At 38.3% G+C, this 19852-nt stretch overlaps 1 protein-coding gene across 1 annotated transcript; it reads left to right on the forward strand.

The window, feature by feature from the left end:
• Nucleotides 1-3730: 3730 nt before the first annotated feature.
• AMTN (amelotin) lies at nucleotides 3731-19138 on the forward strand. Its single transcript, XM_043447865.1, has 9 exons — nucleotides 3731-3837; nucleotides 3951-4018; nucleotides 7412-7498; nucleotides 8478-8543; nucleotides 9921-10010; nucleotides 13415-13450; nucleotides 15088-15114; nucleotides 17785-18049; nucleotides 18877-19138. The coding sequence occupies exons 2-9, from the start codon at nucleotides 3965-3967 to the stop codon at nucleotides 18885-18887; spliced, it is 636 nt and encodes a 211-aa protein (XP_043303800.1). The 5' UTR covers nucleotides 3731-3837; nucleotides 3951-3964; the 3' UTR covers nucleotides 18888-19138.
• Nucleotides 19139-19852: the final 714 nt, after the last annotated feature.

Raw genomic sequence — 19852 nt, forward strand, 5'->3', positions numbered from 1 at the left:
CCATTGGTCATAGGTGATAAAGTTGGCAAGAAAATCTTAACTTCTTTTTGGAAGTAAATGAACTATCCACTTTGAACAGACATAATCTAAGGCATGTCTTTTTCTCTTAGTTTCTGCCCTGTTGCTCTGCCAAAAATAATCGAAATTCTACCACAATAGAGTGGATGCTTCCCAGGTGGCTCAGTGGTGAAGAAACCCACCACTCTGCCAAAATAGGAGATGCAGGTTTGATTCCTGGATTGGGAAGATCCCCTGGAGAAGGAAATGGCAACCCACTCCGGTATTCTTACCTAGGAAATCCCATGGGCAGAAGGGAGCTGGGTGGGCTACAGTGCACGGGGTCACAAAGAGTCAGACACAACTGAGCGACTGAGTGGACAAAAGCGGGGTTGCGCACAGTGGGGCTTTCAGGAGATCCACGACACCCCTGAAGTTGGTGGATACACATCGTGTGCATGGGCACATGTGCATCTTTCCTGAAGAGAAGGTGTCCATAAATCAGAGAAACTTAAACTAAAGCCAATAAGAGATACCAAGAAATGTCTAGACCTACAGGGCTAGGTGTTGCCTGTAGTTCACAAAATACTGTAATGAATCCTGATAGCCTAAGTCATTTAAGAAAAATAAATTACCTCTCTGTTTTTGCTGATGTCTCTCAGTTTTCAAAAGATTTAGGAATTTTCCCCTTTTATAGTACCTATTTCTTGACTCCCACCTCCATAATTATATTATTGCAAGTTATCACCTTTCAAAGTTAAAATTCCTTGTCTAAGAAAGTACTTTGCTTTCTTTATTTCCCACATTTATTTTGGCCAAAACCTATGGGCTGCTCAGTTTACCTCTCTGTTTTTGCTGATGTCTCTGTTTTCGAAAGATTTAGTAATTTGCCTCTCTTATATTACGCATTTCTTGACTCCCACCTGCATAATTATATTATTGCAAGTTATCAGCTTTCAAAGTTAAAATTCCTTGTCTAAGAAAGTACTCCACTTTCTTTATTTCCCATGTTTATTTTGGCCAAAACCTATGGACTGCTCAGTTTCCAAGCTAGGGCATGTCCCATGATAGCATCTGGCATCTGATGTGCTGTCAGCTCCCTGAATCACCTGATGTCCAGACAGTCACACAGTGATTCAGCTGAATCAGCTAACCGCTGGCACCAAACTCCAGGCTGGCAGCAGAACCCAAGTCTCTTCACCTAAACCCAGGAACAACAGTGGCATAAAATTCAACTCTACTTCTTCCAAAAAGAAAAAAAAAATAAGGAAGCCCCTCCCCCTACACATTCACTGAAAATAATGCTCAGGAAAGAGTGGGCTTCCCAGTGTCACAGCCTCCCTCCCACTCAGCGAGGATCAAATATTCAGTGTCCCCCCACAAAAGGTAAGCTCCTTAAGGGCAGGAATTTTTGCCACTGTTTTATTCCCAGAAACTGAAACAATTTGAGCAGAACATAGAGTGAATATACGCTAGTTGATGGGTTAGAAGAACAAATTGACAGAATAAAAGAATGAATGAGTGTGTCTATGAAAGCCTGTGAGAACATACAGTTGCTTCCCTTGTACATCCTTCAGCCCTTATGGGTCATTGACAGTCTTAATATCACCCCATTTACCATGCTCTTCACTGTCCCATCAATCATATCTATCCTTCAATCCACTTGAAGCCCCATCTCTTCTCTGAACTCCATCACTCCAGCTCCCTACAGTATGTACCTCTGCAATTTATCCATCAACATGCAGTGACCCATGTGGTGCTCTGCAAAGACATTAACATAGAAGACACTGAAGAATCACAAGACAAGGCTCAGGAACTTTCCATCTAGTTCAAGAGAAACATACAATCAAGAAATAACGAAGGAGCTCTGTCTGATTGAGATGGAGATAGTGTCGATGGAGAGCCAAAAGAAGTAATATTAAGAGAAACAGACAAACAAAAATACTACAGGTGATTAAAATTAGGTATCTCGCCAACTCTGTCTTTCATCGCTGCCCTCACCTCATTTTGTTCCCGTGATAAGGAGCAATAACATCTCTCCTCCATCTATAAAAACTTGTTCTGCCTGGATGCTCTCCTTGTGTTCATAATGAATGAATACTTTTTATTCTTCAAAACCACCTCAGAGGTCACCACCTCTAGTAAGCCCTCTCTGCCCTCCTGCCCCCAACAAAATTAACCAAGCTTCCTTCCATCCCTGTGAATACTCCTAGGATTACACTTACTGCTTCTCAGGTGGCGCAGTGGTAAAGAATCCACCTGCCAATGCCCGGAGACCCAAGAAATGCAAGTTCGATCCCTGGGTTGGGAAGATCCCTTGGAGTAAGAAATGACAACACATTCCAGTATTCTTGCTGGAAAAATTCCATGGACAGAGAAACCTGGTGGGCTGCAGTCCATGGGGTCACAAAGAGTCTCAGACACAAGTGAGCACACACACATACATTATTGCACTTACCAAGGGTATACCTTTGTGTGTCCCCTATTTTTGTGTCCCCTATTCTTACCTGACAGTAATGAAAGTTGACTGTGTAATGAATAGTTACAGAAAAGCTTTGGGGAACAACTCATTGTCTCAGACATTCTATAGCCTGTGAGCATGTGTGCTAAGTCGCTTCAGTCATGTCCAACTCTGCGACCCAATGGACTGAGGCCTGCCAGGCTCCTCTGTCCATGGGATTCTGCAGGCAAGAATATCGGAGTGGGTCGCCGTACCCTCCTCCAGGGGATCCTCCCAACCCAGGGATCAAACCCACATCTCTTATGTCTCCTGCATTGGCAAGCACTTTACCAATGTGCTTTACCATTAACCACTAGTGCCACCTGGGAACCCCATTCTATACCCTAAAACTAGCCAACTCTAAGATGGCCTTCCATGTGAAATCCTAGCATGGCACTGATTTACCTTTGATTTGGACTCAGAATTTGCATACCTCCCTTCTTATACATAAGGCTAAAGGAAACCCAGTAAAGTCCACGGCCCTGAAAGCTTAGGGTGAGCACTTCATTGTTCTTTTTGTGAAAGAAACCTCAGTGAACATCTGTATTTTGCTTAGATTACTGTAGCCTTTTCCCCACTTAAAATAAAGTATACCACTCAACGCTTCTGGAGGCAATCTGGCCGTTTCCCCCATTATTGAAATTTTAAACATACATATCCTTTAGTTCAGTATTTCTAAGAAAAATACTTACAAAAAATACTCCCACTTGTGTGAAAAAAATTTATAAGGATGTTCACTGTGCCACTTTTATAATTACAAACTAAAATGAAAATGGATTAACTGTCCACCAAAAGGAAATGGAATATAATGCAGCTGTTAAATAAATGAAATAAATCTATACATACTGACAAATAGGTTGCTGATTATTTATAAAGGAAAACAAAATAAATTGCAGAGAAATATACATAATATCTCTCATTTTTTAACATAGGCAGCTATATTTTGATGTTTGATTTATGTGCCCATGTACACATGATAAAACAGGTACTCTGGGAAGTCATTTGGGAAGGAGATGGAGGTGAAGAAAGATTGTAATTTTTTATTGTCTGCACTTTTAATTATACAAGGCATGTCTTCCTGAAATACCCTCTATTCAAATGGTAGACATTGGGTAATATGATGTCTGCAGCTAATAACGCACCTAATGAAGTGTTGGGAAATGAAAGAAACCAAATGACTTCACAGACAGCTAAGTTCTGATTGGCCCCTCAGTCGCCAGCCTCCTGGAGTCAAATTTAAATTCCTCCTACACACTCATAGCTCACCTCAGGGTAAAAATTTTCAGCATACAGACTAGAGAAACCACCTCACCTGTACATTTTGCCTAGTGAAGAGAAAGGTAACAGAACTGACCACGTTTCAAAGAGACCACTCATTTTTTTCACGTACCACTTTGTCTCAAAAAAGAAAAAAAAAATAGAGTGAAAGAATAACATTGCTCTGTTGTTTCAGGTAGCAATTTGAACATGAAGGCTGCGATTCTACTGTTTTGTCTCCTAGGAGCAACTCTGTCATTACCGGTGAGTACAACAGGTTTATTTTACGTACCGCCCAGCCTGAACTGCAACTCTAACGGAAGACCTCTCTCTCCCTCTCTGCCAACACTTCTCTGCTTGTGGCCCATTCCCTTAGTTTCCTGTTTTTATTTTCCAAGCTGAAAGATGATAAGCTAATGAAGTATTAGTGTATATTCTAACGTACTTACATTGTATCCACTTTTTTTTTTTTATCCGCTTTATCATGGTAGAATTTTGACTATTTTTGACAGAGCACTAGGGCAGAAATTAAGAGAAAAAGGGATGCCGTGGATTATGTCTGCTCAAAGTGGATAATCATTTTACTTCCAAAACGAAGTTAATATTTTCTTGCCAACTAATTATTTTCTCATGATTAAAGATGTAAACTACATTTCCTGAATTTTCTAATTGGAAACACAAAACATCTAAATTATAAAAACTCTAAAAAGCCTACCAAATTGTGCAATAAAAAGAGGGTATTAGAAGGCAGACAATATTTTTTACTTAGAACATTTCATCACAAAATAAGTTCACATATAACAGGTTTTAAAAAAAAAGAACCTAGTATTCAAACGTGTATTCCAGCTCTCCCCCAACATTTTATAGACATAATATGGGTGGTTTGGATCTCTAAGTAAATTTCCCTTTGTTTGAGATGCTTCAGTGTGGACAATGAGAAAAAAAATTAAAGATATTTACTATGAATTAGCAGAACAAAAATAACATTCTCAATTAGGCTTCAAGCTCACTTAACACTCACTTACTCATCCATGCAATCAACAAATATTTATTGAAAACCCTCTATATACCAAACAATTTGCTAGTTGTTGAAGATAAGATGGTGAGAGAAAAAAAAAGGCATAATCCTTCATGGTGTTCATGAGGACTATTTTTAATGATAAATTATAAATTGTAACCATGATTAGCTCTGTGAAGGAGATGAACAAACATGAAACATGGAGGGGATGGAACAAACATGAAAAACCAACCTCCTTCTTATTTCATTCCAAACACACATGTGTCACTCTTTAAAGAAATCTGCAAAAATTTAATCTTTAAACAAGGTAAATTAGGAAGTTAATTTTTTTAATGTGGGTTTTTGCACTTCACTGAATAAATTTGCCAAAATGTTGTTCTAAGTTGAGTATCTCTTGTGAATTTAAATTACCATATAGTTTGTGAAAACTCAAGACAAAACTTTCTTGAAGCATAGCTATCATTCAAGGTGGACCCAGGAGTACTGTACAGTTTCATGCAGACTAGGAGAGCAGCAATAATCAGTGGTGTAGGAAGTGTGAGAAGTAACATTAAAATGTCTATTAGCTATCATAGTAGGATTTATCAAATAAAAACTCGGGACACATGGGCAAGGTTTTTTTTTTTTTAATTACTTGTAAATGAATTTGTTGAATTATCATAAAGGTATATGAAATGAATAGATTTGCAAATGTGAACAGTTAATGTAGCCTAGCCTTTTGATCTACTGAAACAATTCAGTCAGTCAAAAGTTTGGGAATAAGGGGGTACTTTGGAACTGGGACACTTGGATGTTTGGGAGAGTGGTCAGGGTAAGCCTCAAATAGAAGGTGAACTCAGGCAGGTGAGGGAGTGAGCCAATGTCTGGGAAAAGAGTGTTCCAGGCAGAGGGAACAGGTAGTGGTGAGGTTCTGAGCTAAGAATGGGCCTCGGGTATCCCAGAGACGGCAAGGAGCCTAAATAGCAGTAATGTAGTGAATAAGAGGGAATGAGGTAGAGTGGGAGTTCAGAGAGGTGCTGGGGGCCCAGGGTTTGAGGGCCTTTGGGGCCATTGTAGTATCCCTGACTTTTACTCTAAGTGCCAACAGAGGCTAAGGCAGGGGTTGAACAAAGACATGAACAGACCAGACTGCAGTTTTCAAAGAATCCCTCTGACTACCATGCTGACAATGAATTATAGGAGATGAAAACACCTTTGCAGAATTTGTACTTACATAATCTAAAGGCTTAAAGGGACCCCTAAGGGCAGATAGTGCCAATCTCCTCTCTTATGACTGAGGGAAAAGACCAAAGTGAAGTCAAGAGGCGTTGTCAGCTCCAGGATATATCCAAGTGACCCAAGAATCAGCGCAGGGCTGGGGGAGCCACAGGACACTATCCCTGGGGCACAGCCAGGAGCAAAGGCCAACCAGAGTCAGCCTGGATAGGGAGCTTCCACCTGAATGCATATGGAAGGCTAACAGAAGCAAATAGGACTCATTTCTTCAAGGACTAAAAGTCCTTGCAGGAATTCTCAGTACAGGCTCTACAACTCATAAAATCACTGTGGGCAGCTCACAGAGCTTCTTAGTTTCATCAATAAACTAGAATAATACAACTAAGTCATCTGGACTCACAAAATCTTTTACCCCTAAAATACAGTTATTCTTAACACACTAAGAAAATACTCTGACCAAGCAGGGGACTGAATTTCTATTACAAGAGTAACTTGTCAGGCTCAAGGCTGACAGCTTCATGAAAAGGCAGTAGAAATCATGGCAACTTATCTTCAAGCATTAGGAAAAAGCAAATGTGTACAGAGCTGAGGTGTGAACTGTATCTTTTATGTCCCAGAGGAGGAAAAGAAACGACTACCACCAGAACTCCATGTGCCTCACTCACCCTCTGTCCATCCCCACAGCACCCTTCCTGTTCTGGCACTTTCCCTTTCTACAGCTGCATCTCCTGTCACGCACAAAATGTTCCAGGGAGTTAAAACTGCTCCAAAACACACAGGGGCTAAAGGCAGACATTTTTGCATTTTGGGTCAACTTATTACCTCCTGGAAATAAATGGATACAAGACCTCAAACCATTTTTAAGTTTGAAATTATACCTCTACAATATTCATTAAAAAAAATTTTTCCTTGCTCCTACCCCTAGGTGGGGGTGAAATATTATATAAGAGGTTTAAATTTAGTTTTCCTTTAAGATTCAACCTTGGCATGACTTTCAGTCAGAAAACTTCAGTAAAGCTGGAAGTTATATTGTTTCTGTCTTAAAACAGGTCATCCAGGAGAAGAGAATTTTTAAAGTCTCCTTGTTCATTCTCTTTCTAAGCCTTAGTCTTCTTTCAGTTTTTACAGACCACCTGACATAAGTTTCTTTATTCTGAGGTCTGGTGTCTCAAGCCTGAGCTGGAGGAATGCTCCCTACTGGATAACTTCATCCTACCAAATAGTTTAATAATTCTTTCTCTTGTTCCCAGTCAATGTGGGGGAGGGAGAGCTGGTCATGACAGGTCCAGTGTGTGTATAGGAGGCCTCTTCACTTGGTATCCTGCTAGCTTTCTTTAAGTTCAGACTCAAGGCCAACTCAAAAAGACTTGTGAACACACATGAAAAATGGTAGATGCTGCTTCTTCAAATACTTGTTATCACAGATGCAGCTCAACCCTGCTCTGGTGCTTCCTCCTACCAAGCTTGTTCCAGATCAGGAAACACCGCTAAACCAACCGCAGCCAAGTCAGGTAAGAGTCCTACAATGCTGAACGTCTGGAGACCAGAAAAGCGAACATGCTAAGGCTGGTGGATTGAAAATCAAGGTTCACCCAAAGTTTCATGACTGAGCAAGAGAGAGAAAAGCCTTATTTGGGGGGAAATAAAAACAAGAAACATACTTTTTTTTCATTCATATTTCTTATTTCATTCTTATTATTTCATCACATATTCATTCTTATTCCTTTTGTCTGAGTAATAATTTGGTTCAGCAACCAAATCTAGTCAATTGTGAAAGGCAATAGCTACACCTATTGAAAAAGCTTGGTCATCTATGCCTTTGAAGAACTGTGACTTAAGCAAATATGGTACTTGCCAGAACCTACAGGGATTAAGAGGTAATCCATAAAAATAGTTGCAAATCTCCTAGTGGTTTTAACTTTTATTGTTGATGAACTGATGTGTTACTGTAAACTCTGTCATTGAAGCATATTTAAATACTTTTGAAAACTGAAAGGTCTCCTAGCTCCCCTCCCCCTTATTCCCATCCTCCCTCTGTTCAAAAAGACCTCTCCTTCCCTACGTCTAGACTTCGTGAAAACGGTACCGTAACACCAGAATAAAGTTTTCATTTTGGTCTATGGACATTACACAATACTCAAGTCACTAGTCAACCTTCTGCCTTAAGGAACCTGAAGCTTAGAGGACTTTCCTTAAAAAAGAATACAAAATTAGATATGCAAAATTAGTTACTAAAGTGAAGAATTCACAGTGAGATAAGAAATGAGTAATTATATACTTTTAAGCTGATAAATACCTTAAACTTGACAAATTGCTTGGGTACCTCCAAGGGCCTTGGAAGGGGTAATGCTAGTGAGAGGCCCTGAAGCTTTAGCCTCATGGTAAATCCACCTGTGATAGAAGTATATGTTACTTGAGGATATAAACCACTGATGGCATTGTAAAACCAGACAACTTTTTGTCTCACATATTAATTTCAATGCCCTGCAGGTCTTCTCTTCTTTAAGTATAATTCCTTTGACACATATGCTCACACTGGGGTCAGACTTGCAACTGGTAAGTACCTTTTATATCATTTTAATGTCCATTGTTAAATAAAAATAATACCTCATGTTTAGTGTATATATGGGGTGGGTATCCACAGATGTACACATACACACATTTCAGTGTAGATAAACGGAAAGAGAGGTGACAGAGAAAAGTCACAGAGAGCTGAATACTATTCAATGCAAGATTAAAAACTGTCTTATCTTTAAGATTATCTCTAAAGGAATTAATCTAATTCTCAAGTCTTTACTTCTTTAGGTCTCACCTCCTCTCTGAGCTCCCCTTCTCATTCCTCCAGCATATCTTCCTCACGGGGCTTTCCTGGTGACTCAGACAGAATCTGTCTACAATGCAGGAGACCTAGGTTTGATTCCTGAGGAAGATCCCCTGGAGAAGGGAATGGCTACCCACTGCAGTATTCTTGCCTGGAGAATCCCATGGACAGAGGAGCCTGGCAGGCCACAGTTCATGGGATCACAAGGAGTTGGACACAACTGAGCAACTAACACTTCCACTTTTTCACATCTTCCTCACAGCCTATATGACATCCAAACACTGTGACTGCTATTATCACCCCAACAACAAGAGCAAATGAGAAGGGATAGGAAAATCTACATGCTTCTCATAGGATTTCTGTATAGTTTAATCTATCTGGGGGATAAGTTCAGTGCAGTCGCTCAGTCGTGTCCGACTCTTTGCGACCCCATGAATTGCAGCATGCCAGGCCTCCCTGTCCATCACCAATTCCCGGAGTATGCCCATCGAGTCAGTGATGCCATCCAGCCATCTCATCCTCTGTTGTCCCCTTCTCCTCCTGCCCCCAATCCCTCCCAGCATCAGGATTTTTTCCAATGACTCAACTCTTCGCATGAGGTGGCCAAAGTATTGGAGTTTCAGCTTCAGCATCAATCTGGGGGGTAAAATAATTAATAAATTTCTTCCCTGCTTAAAGTGGGTTTTTTCCCCAGTGGTCAGATTTAAATGTAGTACTAGATCATGTTCAAGCTACGTTGGACCCTCACAATTTTTATGGGGATACCTATGAAGGAACTCATTTTCTTCATAAGAAAGCTATCAGGAAAATTCCTGGAACCATTGCTGTCATAGCCAAAAGGAGAAGGCAAGTGTGAAATCATCTAAGTAATCCTCAGGAGAATGGGTTAAATGCCAAAGGAAAACTGAGTGTGAGAAAAGTTAGTCCTGGACTTCATGGTTGTACTAGCAGACTACACAGGTCTCTGGACTTCATTTCTGTTCCTAATTCCAAATGCAATGTCCACTACTATAGATTTGCAAAGCAAATCCTCCCTTTTACATCTAGTAAATACAGTTTCTTATCCTGGATGTTCAAATTGAAACAACACAATCTTCCTCGTTGCCCTACAGCTAAATCCTGCTGCAGGGGTGGCATCTGGTACACCGACCCTCCCACTGGCCCTGGGGGGACTGAACGTACACCAGCGGCTGCAACCACAAGTAAGTTCAAAGCCCCACTCAGTTTAACGCTGGCGTTTTCCCTCAGGTGAAAGCCTAAAGGGGAGGAAAGAACATTTTCAAGGTTCTTGAAAGTTTTACCCAGACACTTTGCAGAGGGATTTCCTATTTGCTGTTTCCTATTAAACTTATGACCATCTTTGGCAATTTGGTTCTTGCTGAAACTCCATGAGAACACACCCAGAAAACAGCATGCTGCCCCATCGCCTCTCAAGAGTACACTTGTAACAGGTAACAGGCAACGTGAAGAGCTAGGGGAGATTCAGAAGTAAAGAATAAAGCTGGGAATTGAGAGGCGTCAGGATTCTTCTCCAGCTTGCTCTGTTTCTATGAAAAGACTTTCTGAGTGACCAGAATCATTCCAAAGAAAAGATAAGGGATGGACAAAGCTTATTTCCAGCAAATCTAATCTCTTTTATGTGCCCTTTTTCCATGCCTCCTTTCAAGTTCCCGAGAATCCTCTAGTTCCTTCTCTCCTCCCATAATTATTTGCTTTTAGGAAAAATCCCCCAAAACCTTCTCACACAAAGATATAAATGACATACTTAGGACACCACCTCTTTTAGAAATGCTTGCATTTTAACTGCAAAGCCCAAACTTGTCTTCTTGGAACTTCTCTAAATAGTTTAATGACTCTGGAGAAAAATACAGTGATCCTTTATGACTAATTGTTTACCGTTTACTTATTCTCCCTAACACATAACCTCAGTCCCTATCATTCCCACATAATGGTCTGAGTTTTTGTAGAAGCTTTCTTGATTATTACATACATGCTATATGTTAATTATAGAGAATTTAGAAAAAAGATAAGCAAAAGGAAAAGCTAAAATTCACTCATAAGCCTACCAGTCATAATTAAACACTGTCAGCATTCTAGAGCATGACCTTTCAGCCTTTTTTCTATGCATATAAGTATTGTTTTTAAAGAAAATATGTTCTTACTATATCTAATGTTCTATAATCTAACTTTTTCACATAATACATTTTGAAAAGACTTTCCTATATTTTGAATATTCACTTATAATATAGTAAATAGCATAATATTGTTTTCAGTGATTGCTTAGTATTCCACCATATTGCAAAAGTTTGTGTTTTTTCCAAAATTTTTACTTCCATAAATAATACCACAGTGAACATCCTTTAACTAAGTCTTTGACCATATTAGTGATTCTTTCCTTAAGACCAGGAAAAAATGTCTTTGTGAGTCCAAAGACATTAAAAAATGTAAGACTTTTAATACACATTCCCAAAAAATGAAGCATGACTATAGCCCATCTTCCTACCACTATAGACACCCAACTTATAGTAGCAAGCTTGCATAATTAGTAATTATAATCAAAGCTGAGTTTGATTGACAAAATTATTTTAAGCTTCTCAATTTAAATTCTACATCGTATTCAACCAATACTTTTTCCTGTACTTTCTTTTGTCCAAGACAACAACACAAAAGACTATACTGCCTCATTGACTCATATTTGTAAAATTCTGTAATGTAACTAACTTTTATATTTCTTTTTTAATACAAATGTATATATTCATAGATCAGTAAGTACTTATTTCTTACAGATATATTAGAGCCTTCGCTCAAAGTGTTTTCTGTTATTTATATCTTAATAATAAGAGTGATCCTCTGAAAAAGACTAGAGAGAGTTGTTTACTGCGTGACCTTGGTATAGTCCACCTGCCAACTGCCCCCAGTTTCAGTTTCAATTGCTGCCCTGTTCTAACCTCAAAGTCAGACTTAGCACATCTTCATATTCCCCAAAGAGTATATTCACTGGAGTCCAAGGCAGCAGTGGGCACTGTAGATGGTATTAAAGATTCAATAGAGACGTTTGAGATGCACAGCCCCATCATCCAATAATATAAATCAATCCTCATTCTCTGTGGGGCTTCTTCAATGTCTCTAGGCTATACCACCTCCTCATCATACATGCCTTCTCCTGTGCAGGCGCAGGGGCTCTGACCCGTCTCTCCCTACGCAGAGTACCTCACATCCCCCGCCAGAAACCTGGGCACATGTCCGCAGCTCTCACTGTCGAAGCAAGCCCAGTGTGGCTAAGAAAGAACTCGAGAACCACACAACTTCTGGCCGAATCCTGGCTCTCCACTTACTACCTATGTGGCTAGGTTACTTAACCCTCTGTGACTCACTTTCTTCATCATTTAAAATAGGAATTAGTTAGAACCTTACCATTAGAGCTGTTAGAAGGATTGAGTAAATCTACATAAAGCACTTGGAACAGTACCTATCAGATGGTAATCATTCAATACATTTAGCTGTTATTTCAAACAAATTCTCTATGAAAAACTAACAACTTCTCTCCTTACTGTTATATCGGTATTACATTAGTTAATTATCTTTCATTATTGTTTTTACTTAGACATCTGTGGTTTCCTCGTTGTATCTTTTTGTTCCTTCTAATTTGCCTTTAAAGAAGAACTTTCCATTTTGTTTTCTCCAAAATCCTTTGTCCCTTTCCTTTGATCCATTTTTTCATTGCCACCCTGAAGACTATTTGCTTATGGTCAGTGGCCAAGGATCTGACTGAGAGTAAGGCTTTTTCCTAAATGTGTGTACTTTTTATCTTTGAGCATTATGGGTATTACTGCACAAACTTCTTGAGAAATAATAAAGGTCTATTTATAAGACTTTCAACTCTTTCAGGTTGGGTTGTATTAAAAGTCCCATTTTGATAACTTTTATGACACTGGATTTCTATAGAAATAAAAATAAACTTTAAAACCCTAATTCTTTCTAACAAACCCTAAAGTTAGTTCTTAGAGTGCTAGAGCATGCCAACACCTCACCCAGATCTTTCCAACTATAAATTCATTCCATTCACATAGTCATCAGTGACCAGTAGAGTGTCCCTCATTTAGCTCTAAGAACTCTGTTAGGACCAGGGATGTTAAACAATATCATCCATAATTTCCTACTTGTGCCTCCATTGTGAGACTAAATGTATATGCTTCAAGAAATCTTGATTATTTTAAAATATCCACTATATGTTTTCATGTATCTTCTGAGATGCCATGTAAAAGAAACATGCATTTTATCATCATGATTACTTGGAATAATTTTAAGTTTGCAGAAACCTTGAGAACAAAATTATTTTCATCCAATTTACTAACTTCTGCCTTATAAATGTGCTTCCTTAAGCGGGATTCTAAATCTCTCTGGGCCTAATCTTCTTTTCACAAACTGAATCAGTTCCAATTGCCATCCATCTTGTGAGTCCATATCTATGATTTTAGATGATACATTAAATGGAATATCTATTTAATAAACATTGTGTACTTATTTTGAAAGTCTCAATATTTACATCATTTGCCAGAATTTACCTTTTAGTATATTTTTACTAAATTTTTCACTCTTTTTTCAGATGTTACCAGTTATTGTAGCACACTTTGGAGCCCAGGTAAGATTATTTTATAATATGATTTTATTTTAGATCATCTTAGTGTGAAATATTTAATTCTGTATCAGTTCACCAGATAGTTGCCAAGCTTCCTATTTACTTTGCACTGTATGGCCACTACAAATAGGATAATAACAAGAACATTTACTGAGCATTTATTATGTGCTAGGCACTGTCCCAAGTACTTTTTATTTACTATGTACTATCTCATCTAAGCTTCAAAATAATCTTCTATAGTCAGTGTTTTTATTTCCAATTTGACGACGAGTAACTGGCGACACTTACTTAGTTGTTCAGTTGTATCACACAGTAAATGTCACAAATGAAGCAGTCAATCCTTTAAACCACACTGTCAAGCAAAAAAAATTAATTAATTAACTGATCTAGAAATTGATGGTGTGGGGGATTTTTTAATCTCAAATTTATTTATTAACTATATGTCTTTTCCCTAAAAATGATAAACTTTCCTCTCTCTCTATTTTTGCTTGTGAAAAGTAATTCTTGAGATCACTGATACAATTACCAAGAGCCAAGATCAAGTATGAGCGTCAGATGGCAGGTTTTACTTCTTCCTTTTTTTAACTGGAGGATAATTGCTTTACGTGCTATGTTGGTTTATGCTGTGTGACAGCGTGAATCAGCTCTAAGTTTACATACATCCCCTCCCTCTTGAGTTTTTACTTCTAAAAGGAGAAATAAATGAAAATATATATATATATAAAATTCACACTAACTCTTAATTCCACATCTGGGAACACATTCCAAGGAAATAATCTGAAATACAGCACAGGCTTCTTTACAAATAAATTCATCAAAATATTTTTACAGTAAAGAAGAATACTGTATGTGCGCTCCATCACTCAGTCATTTCCAACTCTTCTCAACCCCATGGATTGTAGCCTGCCAGGCTCCTCTATCCATGGAATTTTCCAGGCAAGAATACTGGAGTGGGTTGCCACTTACTTACTCCAGGTGACCTCCCTGACCCAGGGAAAAAATCCACGTCTCTTGGGTCTCCTGCTTTGGCAGGCAGACTTTTTACCATTGTACATTTAGGAAGCTTCCAGAGAAGTATATTAGGTGCAACTTAAATTTAAACAGAAGGAAAATTATTATGTAAACTCTACAACATAAAAGAAAATACTTGTAACCATTCAACAGTATATTTATTAAAATTTGTTGGCAATATGGTTAAAGAATTGTTGTGTACTATTAAAAGAAAAGGTAAGACACAAATTGTGTAAATGATGTGACTGCTAGTATGTAAAAAACAAATGTTTGTAAAACATCTGAAAGAAAATACATCAACTCTGCATGATGGGATTATATTTTTTTTCTTTATGGCTGTCTGTATTTTTTAAGTTTCCTCTAATGTGTATATATTACCTAATAATAGAAAATAGGTAATTTTTGAAATGCATAAAACCTCCCATTACTCAGATAAAAAATGTTAGCAGTCCAATACCATGTCCTGACTTGAGCTTTGTAATAAAACTCTCAAAGGCAGTTTAAATTATTGCTGAAAATTAAAAAACATGTATCTCTTTAAAACCATTTTAAGCTTTTCAATTATGATATATATATATTGCCCCAAATATATTAAAATCTAATAATATGTGTTATTCTTTTCCTTTTAGGGTACTATCCTAAGCTCAGAGGAATTGGTAAACAAAAAAATAATAATAATTCCTAGTATTTCAAGTTCTTTTCACTGCTACCATAATGCTATTTTCTATCCTCATATTGTCTCTTCTGACCTCAGCCCCTAAACCTGATACATGCTATCATACACTGAACACTTTTATAGGTCTTCTCATTAGGTTATCTTTTCTCCAGCTAGGGATTCCATCATCCTTCTCCAGCTACTTCTCCATTAATTTGACTTAGCTTTTGCTTTCCATATATTGATGTCAGATTCAGGTCTATCCAGAAAGTCAATGCATATTTTTAAATTTTATTTAAAGTTGATTAAAATCTAGTGTTATAAGTTATTGAACTACATGTAGATTTAGAATCACATACATATTGATCTTTATCTCAGGAAAGATTCTTTTTTTACTTAAACATTTAATGCTTATAGAAAAATATATTTTTATTCTAGCATCTTATGATGATAAATGAAATCTGCTCTATACATATGAATAACTAAAGGGCTGAACCCAAAAACTCATTGTACGATGCCTAGGCACTTCTACGCATTTCTTCAGAGTCATTTTCAGAGAAAAATAATTTGAATTAACGGTATCTAAACTTGACACTAAATAAAGAGTTGAGGAAATATCTGGGAAGATAGTTTTTAAATTTTTATATTATAAGGAAGGTAGAGATTTGCTTAATTGTTCATAAATAAAATCAAATAATGGGGCTGTTTTGCCAACACTGATATATGAACACCCAATTCTACCAGTTATGGACCTGATCCTATAAAACAAGCACCTTGGTGGATTTTTCTTTTTACATATATTGACTTTAATACTCACCAGATTACAAATTAGAGATTTTTAACACAATTTAACAGAAAAAGACACAGAGGCTAGAAAAACTTAAGCAACATAGGTGCCAAAGTCAATAAAACAGTAGATCTAGATTAAAAACCATTTTTCTATCCACTATACCAGTTGTTTTCAAGTTTTTTTAGTGAAATGCACAGTAACAGTTATATTTTTCATGTTGCTAAAATATACACATTTTATGAAACAATACTTACCCTTATTATAGAGAGTGCACTGGTAATTTATAGTCTATTATTTTTGCCTTATTTTTTAATGATGTACCATCTTCTTTATTTCAAATGCATGGATGTCACAACCCCCAGCTTGAAAACTTCTGTACTCTACTCCTGTCTCTTATCCAGCATAAGCCTAATTCTGGTTTCAGTACCTCATAAATCTAAGACAGTGTTTTCCAAACATCAGTCTTGGACCTCAAACCACGACAATTTGGAGTGTTGGTTAAAAATGAGTATTTCTGCCTTCCAGGTGGTATTTATGTATACTAACAATTGAGAACCATGCTCAAAGAAACAGACCTGTATCTTAACTATAAGTTCTCAACCCTTTTTATTGTATGAAAATGCTATCAGAACTGGGAGGTCCAAGAGAACTGGTTTCTGCCTGAACTCTCTCCAAAACCAGCTCATTTCCAGGTATTTCATCTTAGGAAGAACTTTTCATGGTAATTTTTTCCCAGGGGAAAAACAACAAATCTACGTACCAACAACATTCAGTCAGTCAGTCAGTCAGTTCAGTTGCTCAGTCGTGTCTGACTCTTTGCGACCCCACAAATCGCAGCATGCCAGGCCTCCCTGTCCATCACAAACTCCCGGAGTTTACTCAAACCTATACCCATCAAGTCGATGATGCCATCCAGCCATCTCATCCTCTGTCGTCCCCTTCTCCTCCTGCCCTCAATCTTTCCCAGCATCAGGGTCTTTTCCAATGAGTCAACTCTTCGCACTAGGTGGTCAAAGTATTGGAGTTTCAGCTTCAGCATCAGTCCTTCCAATGAACACCCAGGACTGATCTCCTTTAGGATGGACTGGTTGGATCTCCTTGCAGTCCAAGGGACTCTCAAGAGTCTTCTCCAACACCACAGTTCAAAAGCATCAATTTTCCGGCACTCAGCTTTCTTCACAGTCCAACTCTCACATCTGTACATGACCACTGGAAAAACCATAGCCTTGACCAGACGGACCTTTGTTGGCACAGTAATAGTGTGCAAATCACTGACAGTCCAATAGAAAGGAGACCCATTGAGTAACCTCAAAGAATACACCAGTGACTGAATTGCCAAAAGAAATGTTCTTGACTGAATATTCCAATGCCCTTGAAAAAAATATATCAAAAGAAAGCATAAAAATCATCCAATAAGAATGGATTAATCTACTTGATTTCATTTTTCCATTAATTTTTAATCTCTTAAATTACTTCTTTTAAAGTCTGGGCAAAAAAGAGACTGTGGTTTAGGTCAATAACAGAAATATAGCCTGCTGCAATTGTATGGAGTTTCTGTCTTAGTTTTACTTCCAGATACAAATGATATGAACAAATGATGCATCGCTCCTTTTCCTGTGACTGACTTGATTCTTGCGTTCCCTTTCTGAGAAAAATAGAGCATAGCAAGGATCCCGAGTAATGAAACCAGCATCAGGCTTGGCTCAGGCTAGGGGGCCATTTCCTCTAAGGAATGCCCAATCTTTACTGTTTTTGCTGACTCTACCCTCTTCATCTGCGAATCCTACTCAAACTTGCTGCTCTCAAAGAAGAAAAGGCTAGTTGACCAGCCTTAAAATGTGTTCTTTTGACTTTGTTTTCTATTTCCTTCTCTCATTCCAGCAAGGGACCTCTCAAATCCTAACAGGCCTTATCTTCCATCCCTTGTTCGCTGGAGCCATCCTGCCCACCAGTCAGACTAATCCAGATGCCCAGAATGGAATCCTTCCTGCAGGACAAGCAGGAGCAAATCCTGCCACCCAGGGAACCCCAGAGGACCCCTTCTCAACCCCCAGTGGCACAGATGATGACTTTGCAGCGACCACACCTGCTGGCATCCAGAGGGGCAGGCAAACCACGGAGGAAACCCCCACGGCATCACCCAAAGGTAGGTTCTCCCAGCCAGGAAGACCCCCCAGGGCCATGACAGTCATCTGTGGAGTGAAAGAGAAGGGTTCTTTGTCGTGCCTTGACAAATACAGATCCTAATAACATCAGGGAGCCCCTTTACTCACTCACATTTGATTCCACCAATAAGGGAGTATTTTTCCAGGATTACTATCCCTATTTGGGCTTCCCTGATAGCTCAGTTGATAAAGAATCCAATTGCAATGCAGGAGACACTGGTTCAATTCCTAGGTCGGAAGATACACTGGAGAAGGGATAGACTACCCACTCCGTTATTCTTGGGCTTCCTACTGAATCTACCCAAAAAGAAAACATTTAGGTGCTGGCATAACACACTTTCCATGTTGGGTCAGGGCTGAAAATATTTGAAACCAAATGGTGCGCTCCCTTTCCCATCCCCCGTACACCCACCCCGCCCCCCAAACACATACAGGACACAGTTAATCAATCAAGATACTTTTTCCCACTCACTCATCATGGATGAGACTCAGGACCTTCCTAACATAAGGTGGCAAGCTGCTCTTAGTAATAGACTAGATTTAGCATGGTAAATCAACTCATGTGCCATTCCCCTCAGATGAAACTTAAGAAATGTTGTAAAAAAATAAGCTCTCCTAGCACTAACAAACAGATAATCATTTAATCTGTGAGGATGTCCAGACCCAAATGTTCCAAACATCCAAAGAGACAAAAGAATGATTTGTTACTGATACTCTCACCCCAAGAAATTTTCATCTCAAGTAAAAATATTTAAGTGTAACATGCTTTTACCTACATTTAAAAAGAGGTGTTTTTTTTTTCTTACAGGAATTCAGTAAGCTGTCTCAATTTTTTTCAACTGAACCACCTCAAAAGTGGTGACACATGAGACTCTTCTTCATTGATCATATTATTGAATAGATTAAGACATACTGGACAATACCAGAAGAAATTAATTCTTAGCTTATTTAAAAATTTTTCTTGAAATTTCAGAAAATATATACTTCCTGGAGAATACTGACTTCTGAAAAAACTACTAATGAAATGCATAAATTTGTCTTTCAAATATAATATTATGCCACCTTGGGCCCAGAAGATATGCATATTAAAAATATACTTTTAAACTGACTCTTTTTCCTCTTTGTGGGAGTGAAAGAAAGTCAGACCATTTCAGAAACTGCATTACCTCAGGACACTTAGATGATATTCTTGGTCTAGACTGCCTTTGGAAGAAGGAAAGGCGGCAGTCACGGGAGTGGACACCAAGCCATGTAAGGACAAGTTCTAATCTTCTCAAAACCACCTTATGACCCACTCTCTCCCATAAGAGCCACAAACTTAATTTTCAATAAGCAAATTAATTGCAAAGCAAAGCAAATTACATGTGCATCTAAAATATGCAGTGGAAGCCAAGAATTGTTAAGTCATATTGTCTGTCCTCAGGTTGCTTATAATACAGAGCTAGTGATTATGGCATTTAATGTTTAATTTGTTGTGTCTGATATCGAGGAATGACACTGATATACCTGCTAAAGAGCTGGAGGAATCATGCTCCCTAACTTCAGATGATACTACAAAGCTACAGTAATAAAAACAGTAGGACACTGGCACAAAAACAGATACATAGATCAATAGAATGGATAGAAAGGCCAGAAATAAACCCATACACTTATGGCCAATTAATCTACAACAAAGGAGGCAGGAATATACAATGAAGAAATGTCTCTTCAACAAGTGGTACTGGAAAAACTGGATAGCTACATGTAGAGAATGAAATTAGAACATTCTCTAACACCATAATACA

The sequence above is a fragment of the Cervus canadensis genome, chromosome 26 (assembly GCF_019320065.1).
Source record: "Cervus canadensis isolate Bull #8, Minnesota chromosome 26, ASM1932006v1, whole genome shotgun sequence".
In the NCBI taxonomy this organism is placed as follows: Eukaryota; Metazoa; Chordata; class Mammalia; order Artiodactyla; family Cervidae; genus Cervus; species Cervus canadensis.